This window comes from Salmo salar, chromosome 10 (assembly GCF_965601325.2).
Source record: "Salmo salar chromosome 10, fSalSal1, whole genome shotgun sequence".
Classification (NCBI taxonomy): domain Eukaryota; kingdom Metazoa; phylum Chordata; class Actinopteri; order Salmoniformes; family Salmonidae; genus Salmo; species Salmo salar.
The window spans coordinates 73,464,706-73,481,911 of NC_138300.1; the positions used below are offsets into that span (position 1 = coordinate 73,464,706).

A 17,206-nucleotide genomic window follows, 5' to 3' on the forward strand; every position below is an offset into this window, starting at 1 on the left:
CACTGTACTTGTGACATTAAAACTTGAAACTAAACAAATGCACAATAAAGTGAACCCTTTGGGTATGGGTAAAAGCCATGTGGGCTAGTCGTGCTCCAAGTCCCTCTACAAACCTGGGTTGTATTCATTAGACACCAAATAGACAAATGGGGAGGGTTTACCTGGACTCATTTAATAATTTTCCAAAGCTTGCCATAACGAACACCACCCCGGTAGTATCAATCTGTGGTACTACCCTTCTCCCTCACTGTTGACCTTCACGAACATACATTAACATGTAACCAGCGAGCTGTTTTTTTCCCCTGCATTGGGCGGGGTGTCTTTCTGTCTGTCTCACCCTGATGGAGGTCTCTCCACCGTGGGGCTGCTGCAGCCGGAACACTTGCGCCACCATGTGGTCAGTGGAGGGATGCAGCAGGATCCTGCGGGAGGCCAAGCCCACCATCACGTAACAGCCCATGGGAGACAGGCTCACCGAGATGGCATTGGGACCTGTGGGAAGATGGAAGACAAATGTTAAAGACTGACAAGGTTAGGCAAGACTCTCCTAGGATATTATTGTACTGTAGTTAAGGTTCACCATCTATAATATTCTTTTTAGTGCACCAGTTTTACTAGATTCAATGTTTAAGATTCTCTAGTTCAGCATTTCCCAAACCTCTCCTCGAATACCTCCTACAGTTATACTCATTTGATGTATTCCAGAACTAGCACACCTTATTCAACGAATGAGATGATTAGGTTGACCAACTGAATCAAGTCTGCCATCACTGGAATACCTGAAATAAGTGGATTGGCCTGGGGCACTAAAAGGAGAGGTTTGGGAAACACTGCTATAGCTGTATCCTGGAGGTCAAGTCCCTGACGGCAAGACGTCCTCTACTACGTGACAAGACTTACCAAATCTTTTGGTGTAGAGCACCTCCCCCAGGTTGTGAGGGGCCAGGGAGTACACAGCCAGGATGCCCTCGTCAGGGAAGCCTCGCTGGCTGCTGGGTATAAACACTGCCAGGAGCTGCCCGTCTGCCGAGATGTCACAGCTGGCATCGTTGTAGATCTTACAGTTTGGAACCAGCACATTCACAGAGGCTGGAGGGGTGGCAATAGACATACACAAACAGGCAAACACACACAATGTCAATAATACAGTAGACCTCTAAAGTAAACGCAATCAGGCAAACATGGCTGTTCAAACAATAGCCGAGCTGGGACCGGTTTAGGAGGATCTAACGTGACAGAACTTTCAGACAGAAATGTATTGTGTAGAAATGATAAGATTGTCTGTCACATAGAATAGGGAATTGTGTCGGCTTTGCAATGTTCGGAAGGTTTTACATACCGTTGCTGATCTCCGGTAGATCGAACTTGGTGAAGTCCCACCACTGCAGCCGGTAGGTGGTGTTGGCTATGTTGCTGGCCACCGCCGACTGGCCGTCCCCGATTGAGGCACCTGAGAGAAAGGCATTTGGTCAGTGGATAGGCTATTGAATGTGAAAGAGGAGTAGTGTCTACCACTATTGCAGGTAACACAATAAAATGGATAACATTGAGATGTATGAGAGCAATCAAATAGTTAGTTGTTGCCCACTTGAACTGTACTGGCATGGATATTCCATTTTACACCTTGGTTCCACCAACAAAAATGGATGGGTAATCAGGCCAGCGAAATACAGCTCAGCTTGGAGCAGTAGCGTGAAAAGGGCATTGCAGCGCACTCCTTTTACAGTGATCACATTCATACAGGACAATTTAACCACACTAAGCGGAGTATACTCTAGTGAGACAAACTTGGTTAGTACCTGCTAGGACCCTGTTGACAGAGGAGTGGGTGGCCAGGCCAGGCTGTCCCCTCTCATGGAAGATCCCAGCGTAGGGCAGGTACTCAGGCAAAAGAAACCGCCGAGGAACAAATCGCCCCAGTGAAGGCGCAGACATCCTAGCGTTGCGTGGTGTTCGATGCCTCGTCCTGTCTCCGTTGTCACTGTTAAACACACACACAGCAGTTATTGGGAGAAAAAAGACTGTTGGGTGAAATGTGTGGTGAAGCTGAATGTTCAAAGTAGGATGACTGTACTCCAGGCCTGGGCAATTATTTTCCATGGAGGGCCACAGAATATAGTTTTGCCATCGTGGGCCAGAATCACATTACAGGATTATACATAATGTATATGACTGTTGACAGATACATCTACTGTAAATCATTATTAAACATTCAGCACCACGGAAAGAACTCTTGTTAACGGGTATGCACAAAAACACGAGGGTGAGAGCTCAATATTACATTTAAACTTCTCAATCAGTGTGAGGAGCGAAGTCTCTGATGGGCATTGACTAGAACAGTGAAGTCAGGTATAGTTTCTGAAGTCGCTATGCGCAGGATTGCTGAGAGGTGAGATTCAGTAAGAGATTCTGTGCCTAGACTTGTTATATTTCATCAGTGAAAATGTTTGTTACATACATAGGTTGACCCAAACAGTACAAACATCTGAGCACGACTCCTAATCTTTGGCGAGTTTTGATCATAGAGATGCATAGAACCTTGTCAGTGACATCGGAGAATTATTCAAAACAGTTCTCCAATCACTGCATCAGACTGAAGATCGATAAGCTCAAGTTGCATGTCAGTGGGAGTGTTATCCACATTGAAGGTGAAAGGAGAGGAAACCAACAGCATGTCATTTTCCAACACTTTGAAATCCTCAAAACGACGAGAAAACTCACTGTTCACAGCACACAGCAGCGATGTATAATTCTCCCCCTGGACATCTGATAGGGAACAGACTAGTAGTGTCGGGAGGTGGGTGAGATTGTTGGCTTCTACTTGGCGGGTCAGGAGGAGTAATTTGAAGGCTTTGCCAATGATCTACATCTGACGCAAAAAGGCCCTTCCCTTCTAGTTTGGAATTCAGTTCATTCATGGGGGCCAATGATGTCCACGGTGAAGGCAAAAATCAGCCAACCATCTTTATCTTGCAGTTGAGGGAAATCCACATTTTCCTTTCATTTACAAAAACTCAGCAATCTCCGACTTCAGGTCCCACACCCTTTTAAGCACATTCCCCAAACTCAGCCATCTCACGTTTGTGTGGAAGGGGAAACCTGCATGACCGACGGTCTCGTCAGACAGTGAGACAAACTGCCTGTGGTTTAAAGATTTTGCTCTTATGAAGTTTACCACTTTTGTGACTGTATCCACAACAAGGCTCATTTTCAGAACACATTTAGAATACCTCCTGATGAATAATCCAAAGCAGAAAAATAATTATCTGATCTGGTTTCAGCTCAGCTACTTGATCTTTTATCCTTTTCAAAAGGCCAACATTTTTTCCTGTCAAGTTTGGGCACCCATCAGTGGTGACACTGGATAACTTTTCAAAACTCAGTCCCAGCTTTACCACACACTTATTAACCTCCTCCAATAAATATTCCCCTGTGGTTGTGCTCTTCATTAACTGCACTGAAGCAAGCTCCTCTGTAATTTCAAAGTCTGGGGTTATGCCTCGTAAGAATATCAACTGTCCCGTGTCACTCGCATCACTGCTCTCATTCAGGGCCAAGGAGAAATCCTTTACCTTGTCTTTCAACTGTTGTTCCATATTCTCTGTGATGTTCTCAACACACCGCACCACTGTTCATCTTGACAGGGAAACATTTTCAAAGAGCTCTTTCTTGTCGGGCAAAGTATTGCTGCTGAGTCAATTAAAAATTATTTAATGAAGCGGTGGGAGTTAAATCACGACACAAAGGCGAGTATTCATTGGGCTTTTATTTTGAATAACAAATACAGAGTTCCTCTGTCCAGTGTGTGTGTTCTTTTTCCCCATCTGAATCTTTTATTTTTATTGGCCAGTCTGAGATATGGCTTTTTCTTTGCAACTCTGCCTAGAAGGCCAGCATCCCGGAGTCGCCTCTTCACTGTTGACGTTGAGACTGGTATTTTGTGGGTTCTACTTAATGAAGCTGCCAGTTGAGGACTTGTGAGGCGTCTGCTTCTCAAACTAGACACTAATGTATTTGTCCTCTTGCTCAGTTGTGCACCAGGGCCTCCCACTCTTTCTATTCTGCTTAGCGCCAGTATGCGCTGTTCTGTGAAGGGAGTAGTACACAGCGTTGTACGAGATCTTCAGTTTCTTGGCAATTTCTCACATGGAATAGCCTTCATTTCTCAGAACAAGAATAGACTGATGAGTTTCAGAAGACAGGTCTTTGTTTCTGGCTATTTTGAGCCTGTAATCGAACCCACAAATGCTGATGCTCCAGATACTCAACTAGTCTAAAGAAGGCCAGTTTTATTGCTTCTTTAATCAGGACAACAGTTTTCAGCTGTGCTAACATAATTGCAAAAGGGTTTTCTAATGATCAATTATCCTTTTAAAATTATAAACTTGGATTAGCTAACACAACGTGCCATTGGAACACAGGAGCGATGATTGCTGATAATGGGCCTCTGTACGCCTATGTAGATATTCCATTATATATATATATATATATATATTTTTTTTTTAAATCAGCCGTTTCCAGCTACAATAGTCATTTACAACATTAACAATGTCTACACTGTATTTCTGATTAATTTGATGTAATTTTAAAAACAACAATTTTTTTTAGCTTTTCTTTCAAAAACAAGGACATTTGTAGGTGACCACAAACTTTTGAACGGTAGTGTATATATAGTGTAAGTCCACATCACACACCATTGGTTGTGTAGATCCACCATTTTTTTTTTACGTGCTAAATGTTTTCTAAAAAGATGGCATGGGACATCTCCTTATCCCCTCCTCCACTTATCTCAACAGAAAACCTTGAGGTCTCAAAACAAAAATCAGACAAACTGATTTAACCTCTACAGGATGGGTGTCCCTATACCAGGACGGTTGTTGCTAACGTGCGCTAATGTGACTAGAATGACGTACACAACAGCCAACTTTCCGGGACATAGCCTTGTCTTATATGGGCAGAAAGCTAAAGTACTTGTTAATTTAACTGCAGTGTCCAAATAACAGTAGCTATTACAGTGAAAAAAAATACCATGCTATTGTTTGAGGAGAGCACAAATCTTTTTTTTTGCACGCAACTGGTTTGATACATTCACCTCTTAAGGTAAATAATGTACTTGCATTGAGTAATCTTGCTCTGATTTGTCATCCTGAGGGTCCCAGAGATAAAATGTAGCATAGTTTTGTTTGATAAAATACCAAGTCGGCACATTTCAGCAAACTCCTGGCAGACTTGATAAAAAATAATGTAACAGTCATATAATTCTTCACTGGATCAGTCTGAATCTTAGCACACACTGCTGCCATCTGGTGGCCAACATCAAAATTACACCTAGACTCCTATCTGAAAGTATGGCCTGTCTCTTGCATTTGTTTTGGTATTATCTTTTACCAGATCTAATTTGTTATACTCTCCTACATTAATTTCACATTTCCACAAACTTGAAAGTGTTTCTTTTCAAAATGTTATCAATAAGATGCATATCCTTGCTTCAGGTCCTGAACTACAGGCAGTTAGATTTGGGTTTGTCATTTTAGGCAAAAATTTAAAAAAAAGGGTACGATCCTTAAGAGGTTTTTAAGAGTAACTAATATCCCATTAACCTCTCTTGGGTAGGGGGCAGTATTTTCACGGCCGGACGAAAAACGTACCCAGATTAAAAACGGCCTACTACTGGGGCCCAGGAACTAGAATATGCATATTATTATGATTTGGATAGAAACCCCTCTGATGTTTCTAAAACTGTTTGAATTATGTCTGTGAGTATAACAGAACTCATATGGCAGGCAAAAACCTGAGAAAAATCTAACCAGGAAGTGGGAAATCTGGTGCTTGTAGTCCTTTCAAGTCATTGCCTATTGAACACACAGTGACTTAGGGTACATTTTGCACTTCCTAAGGCTTTCACTAGATGTCAACAGTCTTTAGAAAGTTGTTTTAGGCGTCTATGGGGAACAGAGAGCGAACAGAGGAAGTTGGAAGTTGTTGACTCAGGAAAGCACATGAGTTCATTGGCGCGCACTCACGTGGGGGTAGCTGTGTTCCAAAACGTTTTTCAAGACACTGGAATCGTCCAGTTGGAATATTATTGAAGTTCTAAGTTAAAAAGGCCCTAAAGATTGATGCTGTACAACGTTTGACATGTTTGAACGAACGTAAATATCACTTTTTTTGACTTTTCGTCGTGACATTTTGGCCGCGCTGCCTACACTAGTAGCTTACTGAACGCGCAAACAACAAGGAGCTATTTTGACATAAATTATGGACTTTATCGAACAAAACAACATTTATTGTGGACCTGCGATTCCTGGTAGTGCCTTCTGATGAAGATCAAAGGTAAGTGAATATTTCTAATGCTATTTATGATTTTAGATGACTCCAAAATGGCGGGTATCTGTATTGCTTAATGTCTTTTTCTGAGCGCAGTACTCAGATTATTGCAAAGTGTGCTTTCCCCGTGAAGCTTTTTTTAAATCTGTCACAGCGGTTGCATAAAGGAGATGTTCATCTACAATTCTTTGAATAACAGTTTAATATTTTATCAACGTTTATCATGAGTATTTTTGTAAATTGTTGTGCTGATTCACCGGCAGTATTGGAGGCAAAATATTTTCTGAATATCACGCGGCAATGTAAAATGCTGTTTTTGGATATAAATATGAACTTGATCAAACAAAATGCATGTATTGTGTAACATGATGTCCTAGGAGTGTCATCTGATGAAGATCGTCAAAGGTTAGTGCATAATTTTAGCTGGTTTTCTGGTTTTTGTGATGCCTGTCCTTGCTAGGAAAATGGCTGTGTTGTTTTTCTTGTTTAGGCTCTGTCCTAACATAATCTAACTTTATGCTTTCGCCGTAAAGCCTTTTTGAAATCGGACAATGTGGTTACATTAAGGAGACGTGTATCTTTAAAATGGTGTAAAATAGTCGTATGTTTGAGAACTTTGAATTATGACATTTTGTGGTTTTGAATTTGGCGCTCTGATTTTTCACTGGCTGTTGAATAGTGTGAACCGTGGGTGTGGGTCCCACCTCCCCAAGAGAGGTTAAGAGGCCAGGATGGGTTGCACCAACTCACTCTAGCTCTTCAAAGTCCACGTCGCTGTTCTCCATTGCGGCCGAGGGGTTGCCGGCCGGGCTGTCCGACGAGGAGGAGAGGGTCCTCAGGCGGTTCTGCTGGTAGCGCAGCGAGCGCTGGCGGATACTGTCCCGCCTCGACAGGTACTGGATCATTCTCTGCGCATAGTAGGCAGCCGGGGACAACCTGCAGGAGAAACAACGGCAGAGAGAAGAGTTCAATGGTGGGGGGTTTACAGCTCTAGGGTTTATACTATACTGAACAAAATGCAACAATTTTAAAGATTTTACTGACTTACAATTCATATATGGAAATCAGTCAATTTAAATGTTAAAAAAAAAAAAAAAAGTTTTAAGTAGGGACATGGATATGCAAACCAGTCAATATCTGGTGTGACCATCATTTGCCTCATGCAGCACGACATAGCCTTCGCATAGAGTTGATCAGGCTGTTGATTGTGGCCTGTGGAGTGTTGTCCCACTCAGAAGCTTACATTCACATTTTAGTAATTTAGCGGACGCTCTTATCCAGAGCGACTTACAGTAGTGAATGCATAAATTTTATTTCATGCATTTTTTTAAATGTATTTTAAATGTATTTTTTTGTACTGGCCCCCCGTGGGAATTGAACCCACAACCCTGGCATTGCACACACCATGTTGGCGTTGCAAACACCATGCTCTACCAAGCTGTGCGAAGTTGCTGGATATTGGTGGGGACTGGAACACGCTGTCGTACACGTCGATCCAGAGCATCCCAAATATGCTCAGAGTGTGACATGTCTGAGTATGCAGGCCATAGAAGAACTGGGACATTTTCATCTTCCAGGAATTGTGGTGATAGAGGCGAATGAATGGCACGGCAATGGGCCTCAGGAGCTTGTCAAGGTATCTCTGTGCATTCAAATTGACATCGATAAAAAGTAATTGTGTTAGTTGTCCATAGCTTATACCTGCCCATACCATATAACACTACCACGGAGCACTGTTTACAACGTTGACATCAGCAAACCGCTCACCCATACACGTGTGTATGCTGTTGTGAGGCCGGTTGGACATCCTGCTTATTCTTTAAAACAACATTGGAGGCAGCTTATGGTAGAGAAATGAACATTCAATTCTCTGGCAACAGCTCTGGTAGACATTCCTGCAGTTAGCTTGCCAATTACACGCTCCCTCAAAACTTGCGACATCTGTGGCATTGTGTGACAAAGCTGCACATTTCCAAGTGGCCTTTTATTGTCCCTAGCACAAGGTGCACCTGTGTAATGATCATGCGGTTTAAATCAGATTCTTGCTATGCCACACCTGTCATGTGGATGTATTATTTTAGCAAAGGAGAAATGCTCACTAACAGGGATATAAACAAGATTTAAGAGAAATAAGCTGTGTGTGTATGGAAGATTTCTGGGATCTTTTATTTCACCTCATGAAACCAACACTACTTGTTCCGTTTATATATTTTTCAGTGTAGGTTGGTAAAATTGCACTAACATTCTCAAAATTCATGAGTTTAAGAAATCCTCTAACTAGTATTTTTTTGTTAAACCTGTGAACTTTTGGGAAAATTGCTGGGATTTTCCCCACCTTACTTTAAACTGTCAACTTTGTTTCGACAGAACCTCTAACAAAACGGTGCACCTGGAGGGGTTTTATCCTGTCAAACACAGTACAAGTTCATTAGAGGTGAGATTGGTTTGGGGGCTGGTACCTGGCAGGGTCTGGGTAGATGGGGTGGTCTCTGGATCCTCCCATGTCGTAGCGGGAGAGAGAGAGGAGGGAGGACTCCAACAGCCTCCTGTGAACAAACACGCCAAACAATTGATCAGCGTTTAATCTCCTCTACAAAAGGGAGTCCATTTGTTATATATATATATATAACAAATGGACTCCCTTTTGTAGAGGAGATTAAACGCTGATCAATTGTTTGGCGTGTTTGTTCACAGGAGGCTGTTATACACACACACACACAACTATTTGGACAACATACAGTACCAGTCAAAAGTTAGGACATTCAAGGGTTTCTTTATTTTTACTATTTTCTACATTGTAAAATAGTGAAGACATCAAAATAACACATACGGAATAATGAAGTAACCAAAAAAAGTGTTCAAAATATATTTTATGAGATTCTTCAAAGCAGCCACCCTTTGCCTTGATGACAGCTTTGCACACTATTGGTATTCTCTCAACCAGCTTCATGAGGAATGCTTTTCCAACAGTCTTGAAGGAGTTCCCACAAATGCTGAGCGCTTGTTGGCTGATTTTCCTTCACTCTGCGGTCCAACTCATCCCAAACCACCTCAATTGGGTTGAGGTCAGGTGACTGTGGAGGCCAGGTCATCTGATACAGCACTACATCACTATCCTTCTTGGTCAAATAGCTCTTATACAGCCTGGAGGTGTGTTTTGGGCCATTGTCCTGTTGAAATACAAATGATAGTCCCACTAAACGCAAACCAGATGGGATGGCGTATCACTGCAGAATGCTGTGGCAGCCTTGCTGGTTAAGTGTGCCTTGAACTCTAAATAAATCAAAGACAGTGTCACCAGCAAAGCACCCCCACACCATCTCACCCATGCCTCACAGTGGGAACCACACATGTAGAGATCATCTGTTTTCCTACTCTGCGTCTCACAAAGGCACAGCGGTTGGAACCCAAAATCTCAAATTTGGACACGACAGACCAAAGGACAGATTTCCACCGGTCCAATGTCCATTGCTCGTCTTTCTTGGCCTAAGCAAGTCTCTTCTTATTGGTGTCCTTTAGTAGTGGTTTCTTTGCAGCAATTCGAGCATGAAGGCCTGATTCACGCAGTCTCCTCAACAGTTGATGTTAAGCATTTATTTGGGCTGCAATTTCTGAGTTAACTCTAATGAACTTATCCTCTGCAGCAGAGGTAACTCTGGGTCTTCCTTTCCTGTGGCGATCCTCATGAGAGCCAGTTTCATCATAGCGCTTGATGGTTTTTGCGACTGCACTTGAAGATGCTTTCAAAGTTATTGAAATGTTCCGGAATGACTGACCATGTCTTAAATGTACTTGAGCCGTTCTTGCCATAATATGGACTTGGTATTTTATGCCACCCCTACCTTGTCATAACACAACTGACTGGCTCAAACGCATTAAGAAGGAAATAAAGCACCCCCACACAAATGTTCTGTATTGACTGATCTTCATGTCTTCAAGTAATGATAGACTGTCATTTTTCTTTGCTTATTTGAGCTTTTCTTGCCATAATATGGACTTGGTCTTTGACCAAATAGGGCCATCTTCTGTTTACCACCCTTACCATGTCACAAGACAACTAATTAGCTCAAATGCATTAATGAAAGAATTAACAAAGCACACCTGTTCATTGAAATGCATTCCAGGTGACTACCTCATGAAGCTGGCTGAGAGAAGTATTCAACGCTGTCAAGGCAAAGGGTGGCTACTTTGAAGAATCTCAAATACATTTTGATTTGTTTAACACTTTTTTGGTAACTACATGATTCCATATGTGTGTTATTTAATAGTTTTCACTTATTATTCTACAATGTAGAAAACAGTAAAAATAAAGAAAAACCTTGGAATGAGTAGGAAATACTGAGAAAAGCAGACCAGTAGTTACGTGCTGTAAAGTTCTTATGTCAGAGAGGATCACTAGCTAAAGTGAGCAGAGTTGTGTTCAGTAGATAAAACTGAAGAAAACAGCGAGGTACGATCCAAGCTCGTTCAATAAGAAACGTTCATTTCAAAACATATTGGTACGAGCAAAAAACACCACTGTAGAGACTACCAAGGACTTGCGATTAACTCTACCTCCTCAGAGAGTCCTCGTCTGGGTTATCCACAGGCATTTCCTGGCTTAAGGCCTCTGGCGGTGCGTCGGCAACGGTGGAGCGGCTGGAGGCGGCCTGGCGGTAGACACGCTCCCACTGGCCCGTCTCCTGGTTGTACACCAGGCCCACCGTCTGCTCACCAGGCTGGGCAGTGGACGACGCAATGGTGGGGAAGGGCATGGCCGCACCATGAGGGCCTGGGGAGGGCTGCCGCTCGCTGAGCTCCGGGGGCTGGGTTACCCTCCTCTCCCTCTCTGGTGGTTGGGGTTGGGGCTCCCGCCTCTGTGGTGACACATGGGTCTCTTCATAGGCAGGGCTGGTAGGCTGCTGCCAGGGAGAGCTGGAGCCCTCCTGGGTGGAGACAGCGGAGGTGGACGAGGCTGGGCTGGTGCGCTCCCAGCGTTGGGAGTCATGGTTGAATGTGAGCAGGTTGTGACAGGCCCGGCAGCGGTTCAGTTGGCCCCGAGAGGAGTGAGCCGCATTGGAGGGAGGGGGGTTGTTCTCGGCTGGGGTTGGTGGGGGCGGCTGGGGCTGATAGTGGGAGGAGGAAGGCCTGGGTCTCTCCGGGTCCATGTTGTTGTTGAGCAGCTCCTGCGTCTGTTCCTGGCCGCCCTCCCCTCCCCCGACGCCCCCCAGCGGCGACTCCAGGTCCTGCATGCGGTCAAACTCCATGAAGTAGCGGCTCAGGTTGCACTGGAGCACGTTGCGGAACGAGGTCGGGTTGCTGCGCGTGCCGTCCCAGAAAGGGTGGTGCCCGCTGCTGGTGCCCGCCCCTCCACCACCTCGCTGATTGGCCACGGGGCCAGAGCCCGGTTCAGAGCTCGACTGCGTGGGGAAACCCCGTCCCTCTGTGGCAGAAGTGTAGACGGGGGACTGGGAGGAGCCGTCCTGCTGCCGGAGCACTGACAGCAGGCTGACGGAGGACGAGCTGGTTCGGGGGGGCAGCATCCCACCCCCGACACCACCCATACCACCTCCCCCGCTCACCCCACCTTCACTCCCTCCAGTCCTGCTGTCTGAGCCTCTCATGTTCAGCAGGCTGCGTGTCCAATCGGGTCCGGGCAGTGGGCGGGAGGGGGGTTGGTGGCTGGTGGGTGACGGCGGAGGCTGCTGGCTCAGGGGCGGGCTGGCCACGTGGGCGGTAGGCACGGCACGGTGCAGGGAGCTGCCGGCGCTGTAGTAGACTGTAGTGAAGGCAGAGGGCCGCTGTTGGGCCCCACTGGGCTCTGAAGGCTGTCGGGGCTCCGTACGGGCTGAGGAAAAGGTGGAGGCGTGGGGGGCCGGCTGAGGGTGCTCAGGGAGGACCACAGGCCTGGAGGAGGGCCCCTCGCCCAGAGAGGGGCTGCGGTTGGCTGTGCAGCGGCTGCATAGGCACACCATGCCCAGGTGCTGGGTGCAGCCCGGGAAGGGCAGTCCACGGTCCTGCGAGGCTGGGTACTGGCCCAAAGGCATGCTGGGGGGCTCGCCGCTGCTCTCCCCGCCAGGGCGGGACGAATCCCCCCCGGCCTGCGCCCCCGAGGAGCGCGACGAAAGGATGTGCAGGAAGTTGTGGAGGATGGGCGTGCGGCGTACAGGCTGGGAGGGCAGGAAGGAGCGCTGGCGGAAGTGGGGCATCTCCACGCTGTCCATGGGGACCTCCGAGTCATCATCATTCTACAGGACATAATACGTTAGATATGAGGGTAGACGTGTTCAATGTTTTAACGTACAGTCATGTTTAAAAGGCTTTGAGAAGATTTAATTTCTACACAGAAAACTGTATAAGGTGGAGTGCAATTTTGTTGTGATAGGAGAAAATAATTCACCTGCTGGTTGGAGGGGTTCACAGTAGCAGTCAGAAGATTGTGCCCCAAAGGATCAAATCTCACCAGCCTAAAAGAGAAAACAGCAGAGGTTTCCTTCAACTCAAAATATATTCTAATCAAAGCAAAATCATAATGATACAACATTTGCGCTACTGTGGAATTGTTCCATGTGAAAATGAAACAAATTGTTTAAAAAATTGGTTTCCTGAAATCAAAATTATAGGAGGAAGGGAGGACATCCTACTCAGTGAAAGTATATATAAATAAATAAAAGTTAGCGTTTAGGTAAACTAAATATATTCACGTCACCAAATACCCGATTTAAAAAAAAATAATGTTGCAATGAAGTAGTCTCAACAGCACTACAAAATCTAGGAGGCTTGTGCTCCTCACCCCCTTCCATAGACCTACATGGTAATTATGACGACTTCCGGAGGACCTCAAACCAATCAAAGTTTAGCAGTATGACCTAACATATCCATCCAGTCAAAGGATCAGTGAATTAACCTAGTACTAGGCATGTGTGATTTAGAAGCTTAGTGAGTTGAGACAGTTTATAGTTGAGCATTTTGGATTATTCCATTCAACTTTTGTGCATCTAGACCCGTCTTTTCAATGCGATCTTCATATTCTGATAGCAGACGTTGCATTTAAGTCAAGTGTAGACTTAGCCTTAATTGAGCAGCAAATTTCAAGCACAGATTCAACCAAAAACCAGGTAGGTTTTTCCAATGCCTCTCAAAGAAGGGCACTTATTGGTAAATGGGTAAAAATACATTGAATATCCCTTTGAGCATGGTGAAGTTATTAACTACACTTTGGATGGTGTATTAATACACCCAGTCACTACAAAGATACAGGTGTCCTTCCTAACTCAGTTGCCGGAGACAAAGGAAACCTCTCAGGGATTTCACCATGAGGCCAATGGTTACGTTAAAACAGTAACAGAGTTTAATGGCTGTGATAGGATACATCTGAGGATGATCAACAATAATGTAGTTACTCCACAAGAATAACCTAAATGACAGCGTAAAAAGGAGGAAGCTTGTACAGCAGGGCTGCCCAACCCGCTTCCTGGAGATCTACCGTCCTGTGGGTTTTCAGCCCAACCCTAATTTAACCCACCTGGTCTACTTATTAGCTGCTCAACAAGACCTACACTAGCTGAATCAGATATGCTAAATTGGAGTTGGACTGAAAACCTACAGGACAGTAGATCTCCAGGAAGAGGGTTGGGCAGCCCTGTTGTACAGAATGCATCCTGTTTGCAATAAGCTACAAAAGTAAAACTGCAAAAAACCAAAAAATGTTATGTTCTGAATACAAAGCGTTCATATTTTCAAGCACATTCGTGGCTGCATCAGGTTATGGTAATGCTTGTTATGGTAATGCTTGTCATCAGCAAGGACTAGGGATCATTTTTATTATTATTATTTATACAAAAAGAAACGGAATAGTGCTAAGCACGGGCAAAATCCTAGAGGAAAACCTGGTTCAGTCAGACTGCCAACAGCCTACTATCAGTAGGACAATAACCTAAAACACAAGACTAAATATACACGAGTTGCTTACCAAGACGACATTGAAGTTCCTGAGTGGCCTAGTTACAGTTTTGACTTCAATTGGGTTGAAAATCTATGGCAAGACTTGCAATGACCAACAACCAACTTAACAGACAAATGTGCAAATATTGTATAATCCAGGTGTGCAAAGCTCTTATACACTTACCCAGAAAAACCTCACAGCTGAAATCTCTGCCAAAGGTGATTCTAAAAATGTATTGACTAAGGGGTGAGAATACGTATGTAAAATTTGATCTGCATTTCATTTTTCAATAAATGTGCACACATTTCTAAAAACCATGTTTTCACTGTCATTATGGGGTATTGTGTGCACATGGGTACAAAAAAAAGATACATTTTGAAATCAGGCTGTAACAAAATGTGGAATAAGTCAAGGGGTATGAATACTATCTGAAGGCACTTTATATACATTTCATTCAGAAAGTATTCTGACTCCTTGACTTTTTGTACATTATGTTACAGCCGTACTATAAATGTTTAAAAAAAAAATGTTTGTCAATCTACACACAATAACAAAAGCAACAAAAAAACATATTTACGTAAGTATTCAGACCTTTCACTCAGTACATCGTTGAAGCACCTTTGACAGCGATTACAGTCTGGATTTTTTTTTTTTTGGTATGACGCTACAAGCTTGGCACACCAGTATTTGGGGAGTTTCTCCCATTCTTCTCTGCAGATCCTCTCAAGCTCAATGAGATTGGATGGGAAGCGTTGCTGCACAGCTATTTTCAGGTCTCCAGAGATGTTAGATCGGGATCAAGTCCAGGCTCTGGCTGGGCCAATCAAGGACATTGAGACTTGTCCCGAAGCCACTCCTGCATTGTCTTGGCTGCGTGCTTAGAGTCGTTGTCCTGTTGGAAGGTCACAGTCTGAGATCCTGAGCGCTCTGGAGAAGGTTTTCATCAAGTATCTCTGTACTTTGCTCCGTTCATCTTTCCCTCGATCTTGACTAGTCTGCAGGCCCTGCCGCTGAAAAATCCCCACATCATGATGCAGCCACCACCATGCTTCACCATAGGGATGGTGCAAGGTTTCCTCCAGACGTGACACTTGGCATTCAGGCCAAAGAGTTCAATCTTGGTTTCATCAGACCAGAGAATCTTGTTTCTCATGGTCTGAGAGTCCTTTAGGTGCCTTTTGGCAAACTCAAGGCAGGCTGTCATGTGCCTTTTACTGAGGACTGGCTTCTGTCTGGCCATTCTACCATAAAGGCCTGATTGGTGGAGTGCTGTAGAGATGGTTGTCCTTCTGGAAGGTTCTCCACAGAGGAACTCTGAAGCTCTGTCAGAGTGACCATCAGGTTCTTGCCCAGTTTGGAAAGGCGGCCAGCTCTAGGAAGAGTCTTGGTGGTTCCAAACTTGTTCCATTGAAGAATGATGGAGGGCACTATGTTCTTGGGGACCTTCAATGTTCCTCAACACAATCCTGCCTCGGTGCTCTACGGACAATTCCTTCGACCTAATGGCTTGGTTTTTGAGCTGACATGCACTGTCAACCATGGGACCTTATATAAACAGATGTATACCTTTCCAAATCATGTCCAATCAATTGAATTTACCATAGGTGTACTCCAATCAAGTTGTAGAAACATCAAGGATGATCAATGGAAACAGGATACACCTGAATATAATTGAGTCTCGTAGCAAAGGGTCTGAATGCTTATGTAATTAAAGGCATGCTGTTGTTTTTTTTAAATATACATTTGCAAACATGTCTAAAAAAACACTTTGACTTTGTCATTATAGGGTATCGTGTGTAGATTGATGAGGAAAAACATTTTTTTCAATCAATTTTAGAATAAGGCTGTAATGTAACAAAATATGGGTTTGAATTAGAGGTCGACCGATTATGATTTTTCAACGCCGATACCGATAATTGGAGGACCAAAAAAAGCCGATACTAAAATCGGCCGATTATTATTATTATTATTATGATTTTTTTACTAATATACACACACACACAGCTCTGAAGTGACAACGATACTGAAGAGTCTGCTTAGGAGACAAATACTCTCAACTGTTTGAATAATAAAAATAGAGTTTGAGTTACCTGTGATGAATGCTGAAAACAAAAACTTTAATTTTTATATGCAGGAAATCCTATTTTAATAATGGGCATGGTAAGAATTGACTACCAAAGTGCGAGTCATAATTCCCATGACACCTAGAAAAATCTGAAACGCGGTTCCTTCATTTATTCTATAGGATATTTTTAGATTAACTTAAAATAAGGTCTGTTTGGTTTAGGCTTACACCACCTTGCCAATTTTATAACTGTGTTGATATCCATAGGATATAACTTGTAGAGTGGATTTATGAAAATATGTTGACAAACGTTACCTAGTGAGATTTACAAGGGTATCAAAACGCCGAGGCGGTTTAAGCACAAAACACAGACCTTATTTGAAGTAGATCAAGACATTCTCTATGGAAGACATGAACGGTAAAATAACGAAGGAACCCCTTTCAAGTTCAGCCGCAAGTTATTACAGGAATTATGACGCGTCAACTATTTCTCTCTGAACCATATACCTTTGACTATTACGAGCCTGCTGCTGCCTACCACCGCTCAGTCAGACTGCTCTATCAAATCATAGACTTAACTATAATATAATAAACCTTAGGTCATTAATATGGTCAAATCCAGAAACTATCATCTCGAAAACATTATTCTTTCAGTGACATACGGAACCGTTCCGTATTTTATCTAACGGGTGGCATCCATAAGTCTAAATATACCTGTTACATCGCACAACCTACAATGTTATTTCATAGTTCCGTAAAATTCTGGCAAATTAGTTCGCAACGAGCCAGATTCTGTATACCCTGATTCTGCGTGCAACGAACGCAAGACAACTGACACAATTTCACCTGGTTAATATTGCCTGCTAACCTGGATTTCTTTTAGCTAAATA

General features: G+C 43.7%; 1 protein-coding gene across 1 annotated transcript in view; it reads right to left on the minus strand.

The window, feature by feature from the left end:
• The window catches only part of ambra1b (autophagy and beclin 1 regulator 1b), a 51,387-nt gene that overhangs the window by 25,806 nt on the left and 8,375 nt on the right, over positions 1–17,206 (minus strand). The window contains exons 6-13 of the mRNA XM_014123983.3: positions 12,707–12,773; positions 10,882–12,554; positions 8,787–8,873; positions 7,078–7,263; positions 1,800–1,981; positions 1,340–1,450; positions 901–1,089; positions 338–492 (exon numbers count right to left, since the gene is read on the minus strand). Of these exons, the coding sequence (XP_013979458.1) occupies positions 338–492; positions 901–1,089; positions 1,340–1,450; positions 1,800–1,981; positions 7,078–7,263; positions 8,787–8,873; positions 10,882–12,554; positions 12,707–12,773 (2,650 nt within the window). The remainder of the gene's footprint in view (positions 1–337; positions 493–900; positions 1,090–1,339; positions 1,451–1,799; positions 1,982–7,077; positions 7,264–8,786; positions 8,874–10,881; positions 12,555–12,706; positions 12,774–17,206) is intronic.